The sequence below is a fragment of the Dipteris shenzhenensis genome, chromosome 1 (genome assembly GCF_047967505.1).
Source record: "Dipteris shenzhenensis isolate YYH24624 ecotype China chromosome 1, Dip_SZ_1.0, whole genome shotgun sequence".
Lineage (NCBI taxonomy): Eukaryota > Viridiplantae > Streptophyta > Polypodiopsida > Gleicheniales > Dipteridaceae > Dipteris > Dipteris shenzhenensis.
In genome coordinates this window covers 47766424-47792732 of record NC_141596.1, presented here as the reverse complement: position 1 = coordinate 47792732, position 26309 = coordinate 47766424, and the positions used below count along the sequence as shown (strand labels likewise).

General features: G+C 46.3%; 2 protein-coding genes across 2 annotated transcripts in view; one reads left to right on the top strand and one right to left on the bottom strand.

Moving 5' to 3' along the window:
* The window catches only part of LOC147905951 (alpha-mannosidase-like), a 263387-nt gene that overhangs the window by 56641 nt on the left and 180437 nt on the right, over positions 1–26309 (bottom strand). Inside the window, exons 23-24 of the mRNA XM_087375828.1 lie at positions 20553–20665; positions 20356–20440 (exon numbers count right to left, since the gene is read on the bottom strand). Coding sequence (XP_087231954.1) covers positions 20356–20440; positions 20553–20665 — 198 coding nt within the window. The remainder of the gene's footprint in view (positions 1–20355; positions 20441–20552; positions 20666–26309) is intronic.
* LOC147905953 (uncharacterized) lies at positions 23955–26107 on the top strand. The gene is made up of 2 exons (XM_087378614.1): positions 23955–24586; positions 25408–26107. The coding sequence occupies exons 1-2, from the start codon at positions 23955–23957 to the stop codon at positions 26105–26107; spliced, it is 1332 nt and encodes a 443-aa protein (XP_087234740.1).

Below are 26309 nucleotides of genomic sequence, written 5' to 3'. Positions count from 1 at the left end.
CATGGACCATCCAGAGAGTTGGCATCCTTGAACAAAATCCCGAAGATAAGACTCCGGGTCTTCCCCTTGAGTCTCTCGAAACACTGGAATCTTCACCATTATGAAACACAAAAAAGAAACACCAAGATCCAAATAATATCCCAAACAAGATCCAGACAAGATCCCCTAGAGCCTTAGTATACGAAGACCAACTTATTATGCACAACCACTTGTTGAAAACCCTCCACAATGCGATCCTCAATAAAATCTTCAAAAATAAGTGACCAACCAACACCATAAAAACATTGTATATACATGCATTCAAGAATCACCCTTGTCAAAATTGGAAGTGCACATAACAGCTTCAAGATATTGTACTCTTCATCATTTGCATAGCAAAAGGAGTTGAAAGCATTAAGAATCACTACTCCATTATTATAGTCAAAAACTACCCAAAGACTCAACTCTTCTTCACACCAAGCTGCTCATTGCTTTAGCCACAAATAAATACAAGAAAGAGGCAAGAGGGCATCACTACCGGACTGATATAGAAATGTGAAATCCCTCTCCTTTGTCCCCATTGATAAGCACTTGTCTATGTGCTAACCTCTACAAAGAGAAAACCCCTCTAATCTAAGCGTTGAGTCTGGCAAGGCCTCATGCCAACTCAAGGCTACACCTTTAAGAAAATCAGAAAAAATCTCTACCCGATCCTTCATGGACCATCCAGAAAGCCGGCATTCTCAAACAAAATCCTGAAGATAAGACTCCGGATCTTCCACTTCAGTCCCTTGAAACATTGGAATATTCACCATGATGAAACACAAAAAGGTAACACCAAGATCCAAATAATATATCCAAACAAGATCCCACACAGCCTTAGTATACCAAGACCAACTTATTATGCATAACCACTTATTGAAAACCCTCCACAATGTGATCCTCAATAAAATCTTCAAAAATAAGTGACCAACCAGCACCATGAAAAAATTATGTATACATGCATTCAAGAATAACCCTTCTCACAATTGAAAGTGCACATAACAGCTTCAAGATATTGTACTCTTCATCATTTGCATAGCAAAAGAAGTTGAAAGCATTGAGAATCACCACTCTACTGTTATAGTCAAAAACTACCCAAAGACTCAACTCTTCTTCACACCAAGCTGCTAGTGCATGAAACAATCTCCAATCTATAATTGTGCCCGCTGCCGGTGTTGCCGATTCACCAACATATTCAAGAGTGCACACATAAAGGATATGATCATCATGACCGTGCAAATAGCTTGAGCATCACATTCACAATCTTCTAGTTCTCTTAAACGGGCTGCAATCTCTTCTAACAGAGTTCTTCCAAGCATCTTTTTTATCACATCAGCAACCACATGCCTATACTAGGCATAACATGCAATCAAGTACACCCGAGACCGTTTAGTGAGGTGGGATGAATCCAATATCAAACGTACTCGACGTATCTACCAAAAGATGTGACATGAAGTTGGGGGTGATAAACTTCACACACCTCTTCACTTCCTACTGCTTTCGAACTGAGTGATAGAGATATTCATCACTAGGAAGGGGACATTAAAAATAAGCTTTTATACCAAGAGACCACACCATACTATCCTCCCTTAGATAAGAATGAAGATGGTAACATCCCAAGTGATGTAGTACTTAAGCATAGGGAGAAGGAAAGGTTTAACGGAGGCCATAATCTCAACAAGCCGGCGGTCTGCGCCAAAGAGAAGAGCGATACGTTATTGAAAGAAGATCTTGCGGTTCAACATGACATGAACTGATATATATCGAGGGGTTAGAAGGAGTCGATTGGGTCGGATGGGTAGGTTCCGGGGAAACATTGCACCTCCTTCATAGATACCTTTACAATTAGCTCAAAACATTCTGTAAACTGTCATTAGACACAGAGGCCTATAACTTTCAGTAGAGACATGATATCAAATATTCAAACACATATCAAGATGCGCCTTGAAATGGGCTTCGCTCTGATATAAGTTTCATAAGAAACAGAGAAGCGGTCGGAAAGATATGGGCAGTTTACTAGACGGGGGTAAAAATTGTCTGAAAAAGAAACAGTCACACACAGAGAGTCATAGATTTTTAGTTTGACATCTAATACAATAACTGAAGACATAGGATGATGCTCCTTGAAGAGAGCTTCGTGCTGATATAAGTTTCGTTCAAATCAGACCATCGAGCGAAAAGTTATGAGCAAAATACTGACAGGGGGTCAAACTGTCATGAAAAACACATACTCCTATTGGTGCCAACTTGGGAGAATACTACCTCCATGATTAGACTTCATCAACGGTCCAAGTCCCATAGAGGTCACCTAAGAGGCAAGGAAGAGCTCCCTTTGTGACTTGGGAAATAGAAAAACCATGTATGCGCAATGAGCAGCCGAATAGACAACACTTTTGAGCACTTTGACAGAGAAAACAATGCAAAAAGGGAAGAGATACTCAAGAGAGAGAATCTGAAGTGACCTTCATTACCAATAGATTGAGGCTCCACTCCAATGCAACTCAAAATACTACAAACACAAGGGAGAAGAAGAGGTTTCATACGTACAAGAGGGAGCGGAAGCTCCAAGACTACTCATAGAGAGAATATGAACTAGAGAGAAATGGACTCAAGAGTCTACATAAGAGAATATCTACAAGAGGGAGAGAAGGCTCATGGAAGAGGCTTGAGGAGACTAGAGCTACAGCAACATGAGGCCTAATGGTGGAAGAGATGTTGAACAAGGGAAAGGAGGGATCCTTTTATAGAGATTTTGTCACCCTCCTTCACCCATTTACAATTGCTGCCTGTAGATTCATTTCCCCATCAATCACATAAGCCCGTATGTCACCATCCATGTCCTTTTTGGCTACTCTTGCCATGTGTCCCATCAAAAGACGCTCAAGACTCTAAAAATATTTCTCTTTTTCATATGTCCACATCCTCCTTATTCCGCATACGAATTCTAGAAGGATTCCTCCTGACTCCACGCTCCTCCACATGCCTTCCACACGCTTGGCATGTAATCTCTCTTATATTATTGGAACACATGCACATGAGCCCACCTCTTTATATGACTCACTCTTCCTATTTCCTAAAAATTCCATAATATTCCATACACAAAGAACTCTCACCCCATACCAAGGTATTTATCATTCATACATATGGTATTTACAATCATCCATTCCACTCATCCTCTCAATCCCATGCAATATTTTAGAAAATAGAAATAAGTGAGAGCCGCTAGGCTATCACTTTATACTCAAACTCTTATCAAACATAGAAGAAAATAATACCAATGCCAAATAAAAAATATTAATTTTTGGCGTCACATCTTCCCCCCCCCCCCCCAGCAGATCCTCTCTAGTGACACATCAAGGTGGTCGAGCATAGAAGAATTTAAGACGATACTCATTGGTGCGTCTAGATATCACCATGCCTTGGCCTCTGTCGACCGAGTCGCATAATCTGTGGCTACCAATAAATAATACTTGCCCTGATATGAGCGAGGGAGTGGTCCCACAAAGTCCAACCCCCATCTCTCAAATGGTCCATATGCTCGAATAGGTTTCAAGGGGCCAACAATCAACTGTCACTTTTCAAACTTTTGGCATACTTTATAACTTCGATATCATTCATATACATCCTTATGGAGGCGTGGCCAAAAGTAACCTACATTAAGAATTGTCCTAGCTGTGTTCACTGAAGAAAAATGTCTGGAGCATTCATGACACTCAAGAGCGAGAACCTGAAGTAACCTTCATTACCAATAGAGTGAGACTCCACTCCAATGCAACTCAAAATACTACAAACACAAGAGAGAAGAAGAGGTTTCATACGTACAAGAGGGAACGAAAGCTCCAAGACTACTCATAGAGAGAGAATGAACTAGAGAGAGATGGAGAGAGATGGACTCAAGAGTCTACATAAGAGAATATCTACAAGAGGGAGAGAAGGCTCATGGAAGAGGCTTGAGGAGACTAGAGCTAAAGCAACATAAGGCCTAATGATGGAAGAGATGTTGAACAAGGGAGAGGACTCGTTTTATAGAGATTTTATCACCTTCCTTCAACCATTTACAATCGCTGCCTGTAGATTCCTTTCCCCATCAATCACATAAGCCCGTATGTCACCATCCATGTCCTTTTTGGCTACTCTTGCCATGTGTCCCATCAAAAGATGCTCAAGACTCTTAAAACATTCAGAAAGTCAAGAGTCTCCCCACATGGAGCCCATAGGGACCCTCTTTTTTTCATATGTCCACATCCTCTTTATTCCACATAGGAATTCTAGAAGGATTCATCTTGACTTCACACTCCTCCATATGCTTTCAACACGCTTGGCATGTGATCTCTCTTATATTATTGAAACACATGGACATGAGTCCACCTCTTTATATGACTCACTCTTCCTATTTTCTAAAAACCCCATAATATCCCATACACAAAGAACTCTCACCCCATACCAAGGTATTTATCATTCATACATATGGTATTTACAATGATCCATTCCACTCATCCTCTCAATCCCATACAATATCTTAGAAAATAGAAATAAGTGAGAGCCGCTAGGCTATCACTTGATACTCAAACTTTTATCAAACATAGAAAAAAACAGTACCAATGCCAAATAAAAAATATCAATTTTTGGCGTCACAATACCCCTTGCCTATATCAATTGAGGTAGCTTGGAAAGTAGTAGAAAGAAAGAAAGAAAGAAAGTTTATTAAAGTCTTCGGGAGACCGTGAAGGTCTATGAGACTAAAGATAACTGATACAATGAGCATAACGGTGGCGGTCTCAAAACGGGCCAGCCAACCGTTTCTACAAAAAAGAGGTTATGAAGGACGGTGTGTCTAGTCCTGATACAAAAAATATGTGTCTACCTCCAGATGATACAAAAAAGAAGGGGGGGGCACAAAAAATGGGGCAGAGGGGGGAGATACAGTATATATGTGCAAGTGGTGATTGTCAGAGACCAATCATAGAGGGGCCGTCAAATGGGAGGTCGGAAAAAACCCTGCGATAGATGATTGGCCTCTGACGTCACGTGGCCTAGTCGAGCTCGGTCGTCGGGAGCGGCGGGTGGCCCTGTGGATGAGGGCAACGGTAACCTCGGTGGGGCGGACAGAGAGCAGAGACGAGATGTCATGGACCCGGATGTGTGAGTCTGTCCGCTCGCGCAACTGTCGTGGCTCTGGCTCTCGCTCACGTCCGCGTCGTCAGCTAGACTGAGGAGAGGTATCCTGTGACCGGAAGAAATCAGTGATAGGCCGCTGGGTGTCCTCACGCTGTGTGTGCTGCTCGTGTCCCCGTGCTCGGAGAGAGGTATCTCGGTGGCGAGTCATCTCATGTAAGAAAGCGGCTAGGCATTGCTGATCCGAGAATTGCAGCATGTGTGCGAGGGGGCCGAATCCGTCGCAGAAGAGGCAGTGGTACCGGCCTCGAATGGCATAATAGATAGGACATCTGAAAGCAAAGTGCTCCTCCGACTCGATCTCCTGCAAGTCGCAAAGTGGGCAAAGGCGGTCCTCTCGTGGGATAGCCTCTGTCGATCCATAATCAGTGTGACGAGACCCTAAACTGACCGAGGGAGATCCGGAGCGCATGTGGTAGATGAAGCTGTGTCAAGCTGTAGGGGTGAGGCGCCGAACTCTGCTAGAATGATCTGGTGTGGTACCGATGGTTTGCTACGGATCATCCTGAAGGGGAAGGTCAGAGGGAGAAGAACAACAGAGAGAGGGTGAGAGAGAGAGTGACACTCAAGATGCGGGTGTGAAGTGATGAGCCACACCACAAACTCTTAAGTTTTATTAGGATTAGGTTTTTCACCCTATGACTGTCTTAAGACAGTCATAGGTGTCATATCTTTAATAAAAGGGGTGGCAATGTGCCTTTACCCCAACAACCTCCCACCTAAAGGCCAATATGCCTAAAGGGGAGAAAAGAATAAAAATTACAGCAATATACAGTTACTGTATACAAGACCATAAAATAAGAGTGGTCTCATCCTAATCCCATGATGTGGCGGCAATGTGCAAACCCGCTCTGTAGGCAAGCTCTTAGTGAGCAAATCTGCAGGATTGTCATCAGTATGCACTTTCACAAGCTCAAGTCGCTTGTCTTCCAGTACCTCCCTGATGAAATGATATTTCACATCTATGTGCTTGGTCTTTTGATGAAAGACCGGATTCTTTGCCAACATGATAGCACTCTGACTATCACAATGCAAAATTGGCATATCTCCTGTAATGCCCAAATCTCCCACCAGCCGAGTAAGCCATATTGCTTCCTTGCAAGCCTCAGTGGCTGCAACATATTCAGCTTCAGTAGTTGACAGTGCAACGCATTTCTGCAACCGAGACACCCATGATATAGCACCTCCTGCAAATGTGAAAATATAACCGGTAGTAGATTTCCGGTTATCTGCATTCCCTGCATAGTCTGAATCTGTAAAACCATGCACCAATGCATCCTGCCTACCATAGCATATGCACAAGTCTTTGGTACCCTTGAGATACCTCAAGACACCTTTCACTGCTTCCCAGTGCCGCTTGCCTGGATTTGCCATATACCTGCTGATGACTCCCACCGCAAAAGCAATATCCGGACGAGTGGCAACCATGGCATACATCAAAGAACCAACTGCAGATGCATACGGAACCTTGGCCATTTCAGCCTTATCATCATCTGATCTGGGGCTGTCCTTACTGCTGAGTTTTAAATGTGGAGGCAACGGGGTACTAATAGACTTCCCCCCCTCCATTTTAAACCTCTGCAGTACTTTGTCAATGTACTCCTTCTGCGACAGAAACAAAAGTCCCTTGGACCTGTCACGAGTAATCCGCATGCCAAGAATATGGTTTGCATCACCCAAGTCTTTCATGTCAAAAGACTTATGCAGTTGTTTCTTTAAAGCACTAATCTCATGCTGAGATTTACTGGCAATCAGCATGTCATCCACATATAGAATGAGTAGCATCAAACTGCCATCCTTTGCCCGTTTGGTGTACAAACAATGATCAGTCTCACACCTATGATACCCTTGGGACTGCATGAAGGCATCAAACTTCTTGTACCATTCTCTTGGCGCCTGCTTGAGTCCATACAAGCTCCTCTTGAGCTTACACACAAGCTGCTCTTTCCCTTTAACAGCATATCCCTCTGGCTGACTCATATAGATCTCATCATGGAGATCTCCGTGAAGAAAAGCAGTCTTCACATCCATCTGACATAAATCCATGTCCTCATGAGCAACAAGAGCTAACACTGCTCTCAAAGTAGTCATCTTGACTACAGGGGAAAAGATCTCATCAAAGTCAATGCCCTTCTCCTGCTTAAATCCCTTGGCAACCAATCTCGCCTTATACCTCGCTAAAGCATTTGAATCCACTTTGACTTTGTAAACCCACTTGCATGGCAAAACCTTTCTGCCTGCAGGTAGCTGCACCAAGTCCCATGTATCATTTTGAAGTAGGGAGTCCATTTCAGATTGCATGGCTTTCTCCCACTTCCTTTTCTCTGTTCTTCCCATAGCTTCCTTGAAGCTGGAAGGCTCACCACAATCTGTCAGCATGATAAAATCAGCCACATTATTGGCTCCTGGAACAAACCTGGCAGGAGGCCGTTGTACACGGGTGCTCCTCCTAACAAAATGTTCCGGATTAGGCTGCTGTCCAGCCTGTTCGTCATGCATGACGGGTGGCTGTACCACCATATCTGGCTGTTCTACAGCCCCATCTGCTGGCATATCCAGTGGTGCATCATTGGCAAAATTATCTGGCTGATTTCCAGCCTGTATACCCTCTTGAACAGGGCTATCTGCAGCAGCCTGCTGCTGCATATAAATGGGCATTCTTTGCTGTCCAACATCATCGTAAATAACCCTCCTGTATTCCACAGGTTGCACGGGTTCCTTGTGTACACTATCCTCTTTAAAGATGACATCATTGCTGCATATAATCTTCCGTTTAACGGGATCCCATAACCTGTACCCCATTTCACCTTCGTCACCATAACCCATGAAGATGCATCTGAGAGACTTTGGCTCCAGTTTGGTGCGCAGTTCTTTGCGTATATGAGCAAAGCACTCGCAGCCAAACACACGCAAGTGCTTATATGAGGGTGGCTTGCCAGACCACACCTCCTCTGGCACTTTCAACTCCAAAGCCTTGTTTGGCGACCTGTTAATAATGTGAACTGCTGTTTGCACGGCTTCTGCCCAAAAGCCATGGGGCAATGCAGCATAAGACAACATACATCGAACCTTCTCCTGAATAGTTTGATTCATCCGCTCACTTACACAATTTTGAGATGCATTATGAGGGGCTGTGAGTTCCTGTTTGATGCCCTTAGCTTCGCAAAACTGCACAAAAGCATGTGACACATACTCACCCCATTATCGGATCTAAGGCATTTCAGCCTGCGACCTGTCCGATTCTCAACCTGAGCGACAAACTTCTTGAAAGCATCTAAGGCATCGCTTTTATGCTTCAAGAAATAGACCCACACTTTACGTGTGGCATCATCAATAAAAGTAATAAAATACTTTGCACCCCCTAGTGATAACTGTGGCATCTCACACAAATCAGTGTGCACTAGATCAAGCGGTGCTCTATTCTGGGGAGTTCTCCTCTTATGAGGAGTCACAGAATGCTTGCCAAATATGCAATGATCACAAGTAGGCAAATCTGAAAAAGAAAGAGACGGCAGATAACCCAAACGTGATAGTTCTTGCATTCCTTTAACGGACATGTGTCCCAACCGGCTATGCCACAATGAAATCTTTGGCAGCTCGGTTATGGCAACAACATGATTACCTACACTGGAAACATAAAGAGGGTACAAGGTATCACTCTTATAACCCTCAGCCACTACAACCTGGCCATCAGTAATCACCCATTTGGAATCCCCAAATGTGGTGTGGTAATCACTGTCATCCAACAAGCCAGTGCTAATCAGATTTTTCTTGATTTGCGGCACATGGCGAACACCATCAAGCATAAATGACCGTCCATCAGGGAATACTATCTGTATACTGCCAATCCCTGCAATCTGACATGCATAGTTGTTCCCAAGGTGAACAACTCCATGAGTACCTGTGTAAGAAGTAAACCACTCCTTATGAGGAGTAACATGAAAAGAAGCACCTGAATCCAAGAGCCAGATGTGCATGTCATGGCCATCAATAACCAATGTGTGTGCAATTACAGCAGAAGAACATAATACCTCATGTCTGTCACTGTCACTGTCCTCTGCTGCAACATTCACTGCATCCAAGTCATCTACCTTGGCCTTGCCTTTGCCTTTGCTTCCACTGCCTGCATCCTTTGCTTCAGCCTTCTTGGCTTTCTGATCCCGTATAAACTTGAAGCACTTAGACTTCACATGTCCCTTCTTGCCACAATAAAAGCATTCAATATCCTTTTTGCCACGGGACTGACTGCGGGATTTGGACTTACTAGCAAATCTCCCCTTCTGCTGAGTCCTGCCTCTATCCTGTACCTGCAAAGCATTTGAAGACTTGCTGCCCGCATTATTTTTCCTGCTCATCTCCTCCATGAGGAGAGAGCTCTCTACATCAGCATATATAAGAGTGACGTTCGAATTAGACAAGGTGGTCTTGAAAGTGTCCCAACTCTCAGGAAAGGTACACAACAAGAAAGTAGCCTTGAACTCCTCATCAAGGTTCAACCCCTGTGCAATCAGCTGTGTAAAGATGGCATTGAACTCACTCAAGTGTGAGGTCATAGCTGTACCTTCCTTCATTACCTTCCTTCATGCGAAGATCAACCAGCTTCTTCAACCAATACACCTTACTAGCTGAACTCTTTTGGGCATACAACTTTGCTAGCCTCTGCCATACACCATAAGAGGTCTTTTCAGCCTGAACATTGTACACAAGAGAATCACTGAGAGTAAGCATGATAGCAGCCCTCGCGGACAGATCTAGCTCCTCCCACTCATCATCTGACATCCCAGATGGCTTGACACCCTTCACCCTTATGGGCTTACAAATCTTCTTAAGCAGAAGTACATTCAAACACTGTTCTGCCCATAATGCATAATTGTGTGCCCCTTCCAACTTCTTTATGTTCAGAATTGATGATTCACTTCCCTCTGATGCCATATCAGATAAGGAAAGTACCTGACTCCCTGTAAGTCAAAAAAGACTGAATAAAATTCTGATTTCTCAGAAAAACCTGCTCTATCAAGAGCCAGGAGCACTCACAATAGTGCTGTTTTTACTGTCAAAAAATCTGCAGTAAAACAGAAAATTCCCTCCAGTTACTGTACCTTCTGACACACTGTACCGTGCACAAAACACTGCTGTCCTGATCACTTCTCCCACCTTAGATGAGGTATTGCACTGATTTTATATGCATAAACCACTTGTCATACACTGTTTTGTTCACTGAAAAAGAAGCTCCAGACTCTTCAGCCTGTCACAAACCTGCAACGCAAAATGGGACAAATCCCAAGCAATCACCCTTCTGCCAAGGGGATAAAAGGCATCTGAAGGTCTCTGACAGTAACCCAAGTGCTATCAAGCAAAGTCTGGGCAAAAGCCCCTTGATTTGACACCTGTACCAAGTGAAAGAACACCTCAACACTGAGGTAGCATACAAAATGTAGCGCTCTCCTGGCACTCACCTGACAATGCAATGCATAAACAGCCCTGTGTACACAATAACAACACAGATCCCAACGTACAGACACTAAAGAGAAAATCTTTTGAGCACTGTCAACGATGGACAGTTAGGGACCGAGTAAACTCGATGCGCCCTGGCCAAGCGTGGCTCAACTGAGATTTTCAAAAGGTGTCGTACACAAAATGTGACCTGCAAGAAATGTCACTGAGTACACTGCGGAAACAAGACTAATGTGGGCTCCCTGGCTCCACACTGCCTCAAGGCATACACTGCATAAGCTTCCAGGCAAAAGCCCTTTGAAAATGTCACCCAAAAGCTGAGATTTGCACTCAGCAAAAGCATAAAAATCCTCTGCAAAATCAAGGCATTACCTTCCCGAAACAAGATAACTGTGCAATCAACCACACACTGTGGTACTAGTCACCTCAAGCACGAGGGACACGAAGGTACTTGCTGTACTTTCAAAACACAGTTTTGAGAACTGAAAATGATCCTGAATGAAGAGCAGAGTGCTCTCTCTCCTTTCCTCTTCCCAAAAAAAAATGTACCTGCTGTACTTTCTGTACCTTTGTACTAGTGCAGGGTACCAAAGTACCTGATGTACCTGTGCAGGGTACAGATCCAAGAAGAGAAAAAAAAAGAAATTTTCGAAATGCAAATCTCTGATGAAGCTCCCTGACGCAGAAATTCCTAACGCAGCCCTTGCCTCAGTCCGTACGGAGATCCGTACGGTACGGTCGACTGCTGTCCGTACAGTTGTACGGACGACCGTACGTCCGTACACGACTGTACGGAAATGGCGTGATCACAAGCTGCTGCCTGCGCGCAGCGCCCACGCTTCTTGCGCGTACGTGCGCACCGCCTTGCCCTGCTCGCAGCTGTAGCAGCTAGCAGCTGCTGTTGCTGTTCGGCGCCGCCTTGCCCTGCTCGCAGATCCGCTGCAGCCCGCGCTATTGCCCGCGATACAACCTCGCCGCCCCGCGTTGCTGTCCCGTGCTGCAGCCCTAGTTGCTTGCGCAATGCCAAAAGGGCACAAGTCCCGAGGGGGTAGAGGGAGAGGTAGGCAGGGGTAGGGAGGAAGTGAGGCTCTGATACCAGTTGAAGGGGAAGGTCAGAGGGAGAAGAACAACAGAGAGAGGGTGAGAGAGAGAGTGACACTCAAGATGCGGGTGTGAAGTGATGAGCCACACCACAAACTCTTAAGTTTTATTAGGATTAGGTTTTTCACCCTATGACTGTCTTAAGACAGTCATAGGTGTCATATCTTTAATAAAAGGGGTGGCAATGTGCCTTTACCCCAACACATCCGAGCAAACATTAGTATCTGTAGGCGCTCGACTCGAGCCCACTCTATGTCTGAAAGGTCGACTCCCCACCAAGGGCTACCGTACATGCCTGCTGGGCGGACCAAAGAATCAAAAAGGAGAGACTTGGTCCGCAGGTCCTGGCAATGGGAGTGGTAGCACTGTCGCTCCAGCCTGGCAAGAGCGGCGTATCCCCGATTGATCTTGACCTGCATCGCCGAGCGCATCGTGAAGATCGGGCCTAAGAAGACAACGCCCAAGTATGTGTAAGAGTCAACTATCTCAACAGGGTCACCGGCGAAGAGGAACTGCTCTCGATGCATAGCGGGTCTGGAAGTGTTGAAGATCATCACCTTGGTTTTCCCAAGGTTGACCTTCAAGTCATGTGTATCACAGAAGACCTGAAGTCCATCTAGGTGTCACTGAAGACCAGTAGCAGAAGAGGATAGTAGTACTACATCGTCTGCGTAAAGGAGAATCTGGATAACAGCCTCCGCAAGAGAGCAGCCTGCACCTCCGAGTGTCCTGATGGTGGTCTCGAGCTCGTCGATGTAGAGGCCAAATAGAGTCGGTGACAAGGGACATCCTTGTTTGACTCCGATAGTGCTCGTGATCTCTGGGTTCCAGCTGGTGCCAATCCTGACCTGCCCCGTCACCCGCTCATAGAGAGCTACTACTGCCCAGATAATCACCGAGTCGTAGCCTAACTCCTATAGGCGTTTGATGAGTTGGGCGCGGGGAACGGTGTCAAATGCCTTGCGGAAATCCACAAAGCAACAATATACTCTCTGTCTCCTGTGTCTGGCCTCCTCAATGATCCCTCTAAGTGTAAAAATGTGATCGTAAGTCGAGTGATCCGCCCTGAAGCCGGCCTATCCGGATGCCCTGAGCCCCTGTACCTCTGAGAAAGGAACTGCTCGAATAGAGACCCGGGAGTCTGAAGATTTACATGATAACTATCGCTGATCTTATCCACCGCTGGAACTGAGATAAGACTCTAGCGGGGATTGAGGCACTTGATGGCCACTCCTAATCTACAACTAATGGAATGTAGCCTCAACTACAACCAAAACAAGATTGTCTTCTGCCATACTCAAAGGACAGGCCAGTCTGCAAGATCCTCCCTGCACTCCCTCTGAGATGTCCTGTCAACCTTGACTTGGTTTCCTCTGGAAGCCTACGGAAGGCTTTCCAAGATCCCAAAGAAGAAGCAGGTCCCCTCTCCCACCTGGCCCACTGCATGTAGAGTGAGGCACCCAGTGGTCTGCCACGATCATCTAAAATACTGTCATTCCACATGATGGGCTGCCTATCAATCTCTTCCCGGGAGGAAGGAGGAATCCTCCGAAGAGAGCTTCTGAAACTAGCCCAAGCTTTCAGAATGGCAACCATGAGAGGGGAAGAAGGTGATCTGAGGTGTGCTGAGGTGAAAATCCATCTAACACTGCTCATCCAGTCTCCTCCTGAGGAAGGTGTGCACCTCTGTATGCTGCTGATAAGAAAGTCCTTCCACGGTTCTTGTCCTGGCATAAGTCCTCGCACCACTATCTTGCAAAGTAAGGCTCTGCACTGTAAATCTGGATCAATAATATTGAGACCCCCATCCTGTGTAGGGAGGATGAGGGTCTCCCAAGCCACTCTGGCTAAGGCATCTGCTGTGCCATCAAGCCCACTCCAGAGAAAGTTCCTGATCGGTCTTCTGAGCTGAATGATGCAGTCCCTAGAACGGCACCAACATGAACAAATAAACCAGGCCGTGGCCAAGAGGACCTGGTTGACCACCACAACTCTAGAGGCAAGATCCAGCTTGGCTGAGCTCCAAAAGAGAAGCTTCCTTCTGATGCTCTCCAACACGGGAGCAAACTGCTGCGTGGTAGAAATACCCAAGCCGACCTGGCAGCCCAAATACCTGATAGGCACACCCCTCTGAACCCAAGTGAACCCTATGTCAAGTCCCCAAACTGGAGTGTCCTCATCACTGATCCAAAAGCCATTGGATTTATGCCAATTTATCTGCGCCCCTGCCGCCAAGCAAAATAAATCCAATGTTGTCCTGAAAGAAGTCAATGTCTGTGGAGAGGCATCCAAATAAATCGCTGTGTCATCAGCCAACTCACTGTCAAGCAGCTCCTCTTCTCTTCTGATAGGAAGTCTCAGCCCAAAGATGTCATCTTGAGATCTAACATAGATGCTCATAGCTTCGGCCACGAATAAAAAAAGGAAAGGAGCAAGGGGGCATCCCTGACGGACTGATCTCGAAATCTGAAATCTCTCACCCCTTACCCCACCAATAAGTACCTGGCTATGGGCTGATCTGTACAAAGAGGAAACACCTCTGATCCAAACATCAGTGAATCCAAAGCGTAGAAGGGTGCCCTCCAAAAAACTCCAATCTACTCTGTCATAAGCTTTTTCAAAATCCAACAGTAGAATGGCAAGATTTTGGCCACTCTGCATGGCCCACTCTGAAGCTTCCCAGAAAGAAAAAATGTTATAAAAAATACTTCTGCCATGCACAAATCCCGTCTGAGTGTCGTGGATAAGATCAGGGAGAAGTGGCTGCAATCGGAGGCTGATAGCCTTGGCCAGAATCTTGTAACAAGTCCCCAGAAGTGTGATAGGCCTCCACTGGGACAATAAATTTCTGCTACCTCCTTTTGGGATAAGGTGGATGAGGCCCTCTGTAAGCGATTCAGGCATCTCGCCAGAGTCCCAAATGGCCTGCATGGCTGAAGTAATATAGTCTCCAATCATATCCCAAAATGCAATGAAAAAAGACGGGGTGAGGCCATCTAAACCTGGGCACTTGCCCTTGTGAAGGGCTGAAAGTGCAGTCCTGAACTCTGTGTTGGTGAAAGGTGCGTCAAGTAGAACATGCATATCCGGATTCACCAACACTGGGATACTCTGCCAAATAGCCTGTCTAGCATCCTCTATATCGTGTGTCTCAGGATCAGCAGTAAGGAGGGTGGCATAGAAATCTGAAGCTATGCGTAAGACGTCATCTGGCTCTGTCTGTAAAACCCCATGTGAGTCAATAAGCTGAGATACACTCTCTCTACTATGTCTAGGGCCAAGAGTAGAGAAGAAGTGTTTATTGACTCTACCACCCATCTGAATCCAGAAGGACTCCCGTGCATGAAAGGCATACTCTGCTCTCTGATCAAGCAATAACTGCAGATGAGCCCTCGCTGCAGCAAGGCGCTCCTGAATCCAAGCATCTGAAGGCCGTTTCTGCTCTTCCCTTTGCAAAGCTGCTAACTGCTGGCGAACACCAATCTCACGTCTGAGAATATCTCGTCTCCTGGTAGAAGCAACTGAGCAGTAAAAGTCGCTAATACCAGAGAGGGCAGCGGCTAAATGTGAAGGATGTGGCTGCCCTCCCTGGACATGAGCAAACCATACCCGTAGGGCTGCCTCTGTAAGGTCCTCCTCTGTGTAAAAGGCATCTGGGATCCTGATGCTGGCAGATCGGCCTCTCAAGTGAGGCTCTGAGATAGCCAGAACAACAGGAAAATGGTCTGAGGTGGAAACCCCCGCAGCAATGCATACCGATCCACCTCTGTCTAGTGCCCAGTCATCTACATAAAATCTGTCAATGCGTGCATGAATAGGCATCTGTTGCCTCCTGTTCGACCAAGAGAACAGGAGGGACTGTGGCTGAATAAGAAAGGCATCATCACACCAAGTATCTCTGCCACAGAAATGGAAAAGGAAGGCATCCCAAGCTGCTCTCTCCAAAGAGTGAAGTCCGCCTTCTCTACCCCCTTTTTTGTCTGAAGGTAACTCGACCATGTTAAAGTCACCTCCAATCACCCAAGAATCCACAATGGGGGCCCAGGAGAGCAAAGTCTTCCACATAAGGACATGTTCCCCTCTAATGTTGGAGGCATATAGGTTGAGGAAGCCAACCTTACGCCCTCCATTCAAGAGAATAATCCACTGAGCTCTAGAGGGGATAATGACTCCGTGCCCAACAACTAAGGGGAGAACCGACTGCGAAACTGAAATAGAAGTGCCTCCCCTAGTGCCCAATGCAGGCGACCAAAAAGTATGTCCTGAAAGTAACTTGCCTGACTTGGCACAATCTCTATAATCCAGCTTGTGCTCTTGAATAAATAATATATCAATGGGACCCCCAGTAACACCTGGATGAAGCTGATCCCGGATCAGCTGTCTGCGGCGGCGATGTGGGACGCCACCTAGGCTCCAACTGATAATCCTCATCGACGGGAGGATGTAGAGTGGAACACCTTACCCGACCTAGTGGCGGAAACAAACCCCTCAACAGGGAAAGACCTCCTGGAAGGAGGGAAGGAACCCAGTGGAGAAAGTCAATAGGGGAAAGAATCCTGGCACCTGAAGAAGAAGCCCTGTCAATAGGAAATCCAACCACTGGCTCCCCAAAAGTAGCGGGCACAAACTCCTCCTCTGGGAAATCTGAACTCTCTGCCAAGGCTGAAAACGAGTTCCTGTGGAGCAATCCAGACACCGGAGTACGAAGGATCCCTTGTGAGGGAAGAGGATCAACAGTGTAAGCTATCCCCTTCCCCCTGTCCAAGGGAGGGAGTGAGGAAGGCTCTCTACCCGGTGTCTGCCCAGCCGCGGAAATCTCTCCATCCTCAAGAGGAACATCTGGCAGTGCTGGATCTAAGGAAGAAGCTGCAACTGGGGAGGAGGTCGAAGCTTCAGCGTCTCGGACTGTGCAAGGTGAGACAGGAAGGACAGCTCGAGGTGAAGCAGAGTCTACTAAGGTACCCTCGTGAACTGAAGGAGGGACCTGCACACGTACTGGAACCCACTGTAAAGCGTCGTGTGTGCCTGAGGGAGGTGGGGGTCGAGGAGCAGGACCTGTACCACCCCCCTGATGAGGCCGAGGAATAGGTACTGGACCTGTACCACCACCTGACTGAGCAGGACCGCCACGTGAAGAATGAGGAGCAGGAGCTGGACCTGTACCACCCCTCTGCCGAGGTCGAGGGGCAAGTGCCGGGTCTAATCCCCCCCCCTGTCCCCCCTGTCGATGCCCTGAGGCGGTAGCTGTACCAGAGGCCTTCTTAGGCCTTTTCTTCTTCCTGGGACAATCCCTGGCAAAGTGTCTCGAGGTCCTGCAAATCCTGCACTGGTCCTGCCTGCCTGAAATCTCCACTCTTTGGCGAAAAAAGGAACCATCCGGGCGCTGTATCATGACGTGGTCCATCTCGAGGTTAGGATCCTTGCAAAGGACCCTAACTCTAGGAACCCCATCAGCCTTGGTTGCCTCTGCTGCAGTCAATGGCAACCCAGGGAGGGGTGGGATCTCAGCAACTGCGCCAAAATGCTCCCCAATAACAGAAAGAAGTCGATGGTAAACCTGGGGAAGCCCGGGGAACCTGATGAAGAGCGAGAAGAATTTCTTATCTGCCTCAACTGGGTCGAAACCAAGGTGAAAGGCTTCAAAGAAGATCTTCCTGTGTCCCAGGTGTAAAAACTCGGCCTTGAGCATAGTGCTCGCAGCCTCTGGAGTGTCAAAAACAACCTGGAAAAAACCTCGTCCCAGAAGGTGAACATCTACCAATCGAGGAGCGAGGTCTGGGGGGAGAGCCGCAAGCATCCAGTCTCTGGCTTGGGATCTGGAAGGGTGAGACCCGAAGATGCGTGCTAGCAAAGTGGTAGAGCACTCAATCTCTACATCCTTCTTGAGCTGCTGCAACTCGTCTTTAGAGAAAGTGATAGTTTTCGCGGCCGGTGGAGATGGAGTAGGATTGGCTGACGGGGAATCCATCGCCAATCAAGGTGAGGAGGCCGACTCGAAGAGAAAAAAAAGCTCCTTCCGTTCCAAAAAAGCTGCGAGGGGCAAGGGAGGGGAAAGGAGGCTAGGAGGAAGCAGGGGGGAAGGGGAGGGAAGGAGGAGAGGGGCTGGGGCTGAGAGGGGAGAGGGGCAAGCTGAGAGGGAGGGAGGGGAAAGGAGAGGAGAAGAAAGGGAGGAGTGAGAGGAAGAGAGGGGGCGGGAGAGCAAGCAGGGAGGGGGCGGGACAGCAAGGGAGGGGGCGGGACAGCAAGGGGGAGGGGGCGGAGGCAGGGAGCAGAGCAGCAGGGGGGAAGGGGCGGAGGCAGGGGGAGAGGGGGAGCAGTAGGGGGGAGGGGGCGGAGGCAGGGAGAGGGGGCGGAGCAGCAGGGGGGAGGGGACGGGGGCAGGGAGAGGGAGCGGGACAGCAGGGGGCAGGGGGGAGCAGCAGGGGGGAGGGGCGGAGGCAGGGAGAGGGGGCGGAGCAGCAGGGGGGAGGGGACGGAGGCAGGGAGAGGGGGCGGGACAGCAGGGGGGAGGGGGCGGAAGCAGGGAACAGAGGGAGGGAGCGAGGGACAGGCAGGGGGAGGGGGCGGAGCAGCAGGGGGGGAGGGGGGGGAGCAGCAGGGAGGGGCTAGGGACAGGCTGAGGGGGGAGAGAGACGGGCTGAGGGAGGGGGAGCAGCAGGGGAACGGGGAGGAGCAGCAGCTCAGGCTCAAAGTGCCACTGTGCAGTTTCAATGTCACGTCCTTGACTCCCCCTCTGGTGAACAACGTGCAAGTGGTGGGGCGACACAGATGATATGCCTCTCACTACCTCCACTTGGGCAGGTACTTTCTCGAGAGGCGGGGTTCCACTTCAGGTCTTAGCCTTCCGAGGTGCACAAGAGGATGCTTTGGTTTTCAGTGTCCAGGATGGTGGCAGATTGCTCAGATCTACAGATGATATATTGCTTGAGTCTGCTTTTCAGCCTATCAGGGTCGTAGGCCTTTTGATGCAGGGATCAGATTCAGAGTGGTTCTTAGACCCTGACCCCCAGTTACTCTCCACCGGGTCTTGGAGACTTTGGCTCTATGGAGGAGTTCCCATCAAGTATTTACAGTGGGACCCCGGAGAGTGGGAGTGGATTGACGCGGGGCATCGAGAGAAGACCATCCCCTTCTTTCGTTACACGGTCAGTAATGCCAGGAGATTTCAGCTCAGTAGTAGAGGCTGGAGACCCTCCAGAGTTCCTCATTGGGAGACTTTTGGTATTATTGCGGATCAGCAGAGGTACTTCTGGAGGAGGCTCTGGAAATCCCACAGGAATAGAAAGATCACTATCTTCTTTTGGCTTTCTATTCATGGAGGGATTGCAGTGAACCTTTGGAGGTCCAGATTCGGAGCCGACCCTACTTGCCCTCGTTGCCTTTCTACTTCGGAGTCTATTCAGCATTGCTTATGGGATTGCAGACAGGCGAGATTGATTTGGATGGGGATAGCTAGGATCTTCAGTCACTTTGCCCATTCCCCACTCTTTATGACTTGGGGCTCGGTGGCTTGGCTTTCTCTTACAGGACCTCAGGTTTTCTATGAGGGACTTGACTCCTCCCGGGCCATTTCGGTTCGACATCATCGGGTTGAGCTCTGCTCGTTGGATGTGGTTCCACACCGTCCTTTTACAGCTGTACATGCCTCTGTGGATACTTCTTGGGAGATTATAGCGAGCATAGCAGCCTGGCATATCTGGAGATCCAGATGCACAGAGGCTATGGAGGGTACTCAGGTTCATCCCTCGCACACATTGGCTAGTATCTGGACAGACATCGTACACACTCTGATGGCCGTATGGACGGGTATGCAGGGGGACTCCCGTGCAGCCTCAGCTAGGAGGGCTTCTTTCTTCAGGGAATGGAAGGATTCTCCTTTCTTCTCTGAATCTACTACAGGGTTGAGATGGCACTTTCAGCCTCAGCCTTGGTTTCTTTCCACCTCACTCTGAGGGGGTTTTTTATTATCCTCATGATTTCATGATGTATTCCGCTTTGAGCTTGCTCTCGCGGGTTTTTGTTCTTACTTAATAGAAGTCTTTTTCATGAAAAAAAAAAAAAAAAAAGGACAAGGCCAGGGGCACAAGAGATGTCCTTTTGAATTACATCAGGACACAAGCTTGGGGGTTGCCTCTCGGGTTGATAAACTTCTCTGTTTCTACTCCAAGGAATTGGCCCAGCGGAGAACAAAGGGTCTCAATTTAAGGAAAAAGAAAAAGCGGAAGGTCAGGGAACTCACCCAGATAGGGGCTTTGGACGGAGGAGGACAGTATGGACTAAAAGAAGGTTCACACAGCTGAGCTGATAGTGGTTGATTCCTAATCGTCCAGGTTCCTTTGTGGACCACTTCTGTAACCATCTCACACTTTTCAAAAATGAACACAATACAACCATTTCTAAGAAACGGATGGTCGTGACTACTAGACCTTGGGAGACCAAAAGCTGCGAACCCATCCTTCAAGGAATAATGCAGGTGGTCTCGGTTTGTGAATCTGGCCTACTACAGCACACGATCGTTTAAGTACATATATGTAGACATCTTGACTTTCTTTCCCACTGATTTTCAAGTAAATATTTTTTAAGACAGTATCAAAAGTGTCTTACAGTCAAGCCTTCGCAGTTACTGCCCAAACAAACAGCCTCATCCAAAGCTTCACCCACTCCCCTCCCATCATCGTTCAGCAAACGCCTGTTACATATATACATGAATCTTTTGATGTCCATATTGTACAGGGGCAAACCCAAGTTCCTGCGATTTGAACTTATTATACATTGACAATAGGATATGTTGCATAATCGACCTGTGTAGCATGAGCTCCAACTGTCCACTTCCAATGCTTGAGCCACCTACAGCATGGTCTACCAGTACGGAAAACTCAGTAGTGTTATCCTTTATAACCATTCCAAGGTTAACCTGCATACAGACACGTGAATGGTCCAAAACATTAAGTAGATTTTGGGCACATAACAAAAACATTGTGGACCCAGCAAAAAGTCTTATACCTTAATTTTTTTTTCCATATTAACACGCTCAATAAATTGAGATCTGCGACGATAAGAGGGTTTAGTAAAATTTTCACATAACCAAAAGACACCTTGGACACTTTTCTAAAGTCTCAGACTACAAGTTAAGCACACCTAGATTGTCGGAAGTAGCAAAATCATGGTCCGATTGGAATAGTCAAAATAATCTGACATAGTGGGCCCTCTCATCTTGAACGTAGACTTCATGGTCAGATGGCATGCCACCCTTTCTCCTACTACTAATAAGGAAATCCCAATTCAAGCCATTGAGCAAACATGTTTTAGGCCGCGTGGTAAGATGGACTCCAGACAATGAATGGAACCTGCTATTAGGTTTGATAGCTTACTCTCTTCAGGAGCAAAGTGCACGTAAAATGTTCCATGCTTTGTTTTCATTCAAGATCTTGCTAAGCATTCTTAAGACATGCAGCTACTAAAGCTAGAATTCGAATTTAGCTTCCCAACAGGGTCTTATAAAAGGGATTTTGGGTTTTGATGAAGGATCTTGAGCTCCCCAGCTCCTGAACATGCTCCTCCCTCCTTCCATCCCTTGTCTCCAACCCAACTCTCCCTCACTGTTTCCCTAGTCTGCCTCCCCTTCAGCCTACCTCTACCTCTGCCTCCTTCAGCCCATTTCACATTCTTTCAGCCCTCAGGTCCCCCCCCCCTGCTTTGACACAATTGATCCCTGTTTCCCACCCCTTCTTGCCTCATCAGTGCCCCATCCCACCCCCTTCCAGCCCCACTGTCTGTACTGCGTGTGAAGACTTGCACCATTGTACAAATGGCATACAGCCTCTCGCTGACCCCTTCTGGACCCCCTGCTCCACCCTGCATTCCACCCTCTACATCCACCTCTCCTCGCTCGCTCACATTCTCTCTCTCTCTCTCTCTCTCTCTCTCTCTCTCATGAGACTCCATCAGTTTACATATGTATTATACATATATACATACATGCATACATACATACATACATACATACATGCATGCATGCATGCATACATGTATGTACATGTACATGTATATGTGTATTTGTATGTGTATGTATATGTATATCTATACTTATATATATGTATATATGTGTGTGTACTTGCACCATTGTACAGATGGCATACAGCCTCTCGCTGAACCCTTCTGGACCCCCTGCTCCACCCTGCATTCCACCCTCTACATCCACCTCTCCTCGCTTGCTCACATTCTCTCTCTCTCTCTCTCTCTCTCTCTCTCTCATGAGACTCCATCAGTTTACATATGCATTATACATATATACATACATGCATACATACATACATACATACATACATACATGCATGCATACATGCATACATCAATGTATGTACATGTACATGTATATGTGTATTTGTATGTGTATGTATATGTATATTGTATATCTATATTTATATATATGTATATGTGTGTGTGTGTGTGTAAGTGTGCATTCATCTGTGGAGATTTTGATAATTCCCCTCTGCCAAGAGATAACACCACTTCAAGATCTCATATGCTATTATTGGAAAGGCAGAAATGGGATAGCATGCTTCTTTCTGTGCAGGCTGAAGATTTATGGCTGCTTCTCCAAGGATCAGTGCCTGGATATACTTTTCATCATAATGCACTTACTACACAATGGGCAAGGCTTCACAGATGGTATTTGTTTTACCCACAACAATATGCAGATTTTAGCCCTCATCTCCTTATAGATTTCTCATTGGGCTTGTCAGATCATGCCCCATTATGGATGAATTTGCACCTTGGTATGCCACTGGATGATTTGCCACCCCTTTCCAGTAGATTATTGCATGTTAATCAGGTTTATTTCCGACATCACTATTTCCAGCAAATGATAAGACTTGCAATTCATCCCTTGCCTTTGCATGCCCAGGAGGACATGGATTATGCCTGGGACAGTTTTGTCTCTCGTATACAGAATGTCATTAGGGAGTATGGAAACTGGCATATGACTAAATGGAGGAATGAGGTTAAATGGGCAAAAAGGACAGCACAACAATTGACTGAATTTTCACATTTAAGGCCTCTCTCTGAATCAGAAAATGATTCCCTTTCACATGCTCGGATTAAATTGACTGTTAATGATCAAAGGAAATTGCACAAATGGCAGATTAGGGCAAGAATGAAGCCCCTCATGGATAAGGGCTGCTCATCAAAAGCCTTTTTCCAGGGTCTGCATGCTACTTGAAAGAAAAACTCATGTCTAAAAACATCTATGTGACAATATGTCAGATTGGAGGCCTATTACTTTGATGCCTGTAGTTTACAAACTCATTACCAAAATGATTGTGCATAGGCTTCACAGGATACTGGATGCGGGACTTCATCCTCATCAGTATGGATTTGTGCCGCGAAGACAAATCCATGATAATATTTCCAATGCCTTGACTGCAATTGAATATGCTAAGTATTTGCATCAAGATGTCCTTATATTGCAGGTGGATATTGCTAAGGCATTTGATACTGTTCAATGGGATTTTATCTCTCAAATCATGACAAAGTTAGGCTTTGGTCCCAAGATAGCAAATGCAATTTACTGGCTTTATTCTAACTCTACTTCTCAGTGCATTCTTGGGTGTCATCTGTCTCAGTCATGGACATTGGGTCGATCAGTTAGGCAGGGCTGCCCTCTTAGTGCTCTCTTCTATGCCATTGCGACTCATCCCCTTTTGATGTATCTTGATCATCTTACAAACACAGGACAGATGACTGGTCTTAAAATCCCTGGGGCTGCATCTTTTTTGGCACAAGCATATGCTGATGATTCCTTCTTTATGCCAAAGAATTCTCCCCGGGAAGTTCACATGCTTATGACCACTCTTTCATTGTATGGTTTGGCAGATGGATTGCATGTCAATTTTGACAAATCTAAATTACTTCCCCTGACACAATGTGATTGGCATTCTATTCTTTGGCTAGGTCAGGTGGTGCATTCCAAAGATGTAGTCAGGCATTTGGGATATCCCATAGGATGGCATATCACCAGGAAGCAACAGCTAAAATGGATCTTCCAAAGGCTTCAACATAAACTATAATACTGGACGATTTCTACTTTGCCTCTTCATGTCAGGCTCAGAATAGTACAGTCCATTGTAATGTCCTATGTCCAGTTCTATTTGCCTTTGATACATTGGTCCTCCAGGGATATTTCCGCCTTCATGTCTCAAGCTATGGAGATGTTATGGAGGGCAAAAACTGCTGTGAAAGCATTGAGACTGATGAAGATGGAAATGGTATGCTCTCCTAGGATGCATGGTGGACTTAATGTCCTCAATATAAGATATCATGTGCTTGCAAGGAAGGCGACTATGCTGCATACTTTTTTCCGCCAACAACAGCCATGGACTTGTATGCTAGCATCCATGTGTGTCAACATGAGGACTTGTGCTTATGGTCATTGGACTATTGATCATTGGGAGGTTGTCATTGGCAGATTTGTAGGGGAGATACCTAGCTGTCCTTTCTCTACTGCTCTGATACTTGACTGGAAACAAGTACTTTCTGAGGTCACATGGGCTCCTGATAGTTGCTCGGGGACAAACTCAATGAGGAAAGAAAGTATTCATTGGAGTGCCATTTTTGCAATTCCGCTAGCTTTACAGGAACCTGTTCAGGCCTACAATCTCATGAAATTGGGAATTAGATACATACATGATGTGGTAGATGATCGGGGATATGTCTTATCTTTTCCTCAAGCCACTGCTTCCTATGCATTGGGAATGCATCATATGTCTATATGGAAGAAAATTGCTGATTTATTACATCCTTTTCTACCTATTCCTCCTGTGGCTGACACTGACAGGCTTACGGATTGGCAATTGCAACCCTCTGCTACATGCACTCATCCTGTTCCTCTTCCTACCTTAACCTCCATCAAAGCCTATAGGCTTCTTCACCCTGCTCCATGGATTCAGCAATATGCTATTTCTTTGTGGCATATAAGGAAGCCCCTCTCATGGTGGCGGAAGAATCTCACGATGTTATGGAAGTGTAAAATGCCATTGAAACAAAGACTTTTTCTTTGGAGATGTATGACAGGTACATTGTCAGTGGAGGTCACACTTGCTAAACGTCGCATTGCATCATCCACATGTTTAAGATGTCAGGCTCCTTCAGAGACTGTTATTCATTTGCTTTGGCACTGCCCGTGTACTAAGATCCTCCTCAGGACAATTTCAGATTATCTTCGGATCCGTTTCCCGAGTCATAGATTTGGGAAACATTTCTGGCTCTTTGGCAGATTTATGAAGTCTTTGTCTCAATACTCACTATTTCTCTCTTGGGTGCGATATTGGGCTCTTTGGACAATCTGGAGTGAGCATAATTTGGCATACTTGGGTCGGCAGATTCACAAGTCATATGAATCTTTCCGAGCCTCATTGTGGCAATCCTTGTATGATGCCTGCCATGAGGGTGATATGGATGCTTCTTGCATACAGCTTTTCTTTTTATGCTTCTGAACTTTGGGATACTCTCCATTTTAAAGACCTCCCATCATGTAAATTTATGATCATATAAATATATGCACTAGATATTACCCAAAAAAAAAAAGTGTGTATGGAAGAAAATTGCTGATTTATTACATTCTTTTTTACCTGTTCCTCCAATGGCTAACACAGACAGGCTTACGGATTGGCAATTGCAACCCTCTGCTACATGCACTCATCCTGTTCCTCTTCCTGCCTTAACCTCCATCAAAGCCTACAGGCTTCTTCAACCTGCTCCATGGATTCAACAATATGCTAATTCCCCGTGGCATATAAGGAAGCCCCTCTCATGGTGGCGGAAGAATCTCGGGATGTTATGGAAGTGTAAAATGCCATTGAAACAAAGACTTTTTCTTTGGAGATGTATGACAAGGACATTGTCAGTGGGGGTCACACTTGCTAAACGTCGCATTGCACCATCCACATGTTTAAGATGTCAGGCTCCTTCAGAGACTGTTCTTCATTTGCTTTGGCACTGCCCATGTTCTAGGATCCTCCTCAGGAGAATTTCAGATTATCTTCGGCTCCGTTTCCCGAGTCACAGATTTGGGAAACATTTCTGGCTCTTTGGCAGATTTATGAGGTCTTTGTCTCAATACTCACTATTTCTCTCTTGGGTGAGATATTGGGCTCTTTGGACAATCTGGAGTGAGCATAATTTGGCATACTTGGGTCGGCAGATTCACAAGTCATATGAATCTTTCCGAGCCTCATTGCAGCAATCCTTATATGATGCCTGCCATGAGGGTGATATGGATGCTTCTTGCATAGAGCTTTTCTTTTTATGTTTCTGTTCTTTAAGATACTCTCCATTTCGGAGACCTCCCATCATGTAAATTTATGAGCATATAAATATATTGCACTGGATATTACCAAAAAAAAAAAAGTGTGTGTGTGTGTATGTGTGTCTGTGTGGTTTGGTTGGTGAGTTGTACTAGGAGATCTTGTAGTAGTTCATGTGTGAGTCATGTGTGAGTGCCACGTGTCACTTTGGGATATCCCATATGCACTTGGTACTTGAGAGAGAGAGAGAGTGTG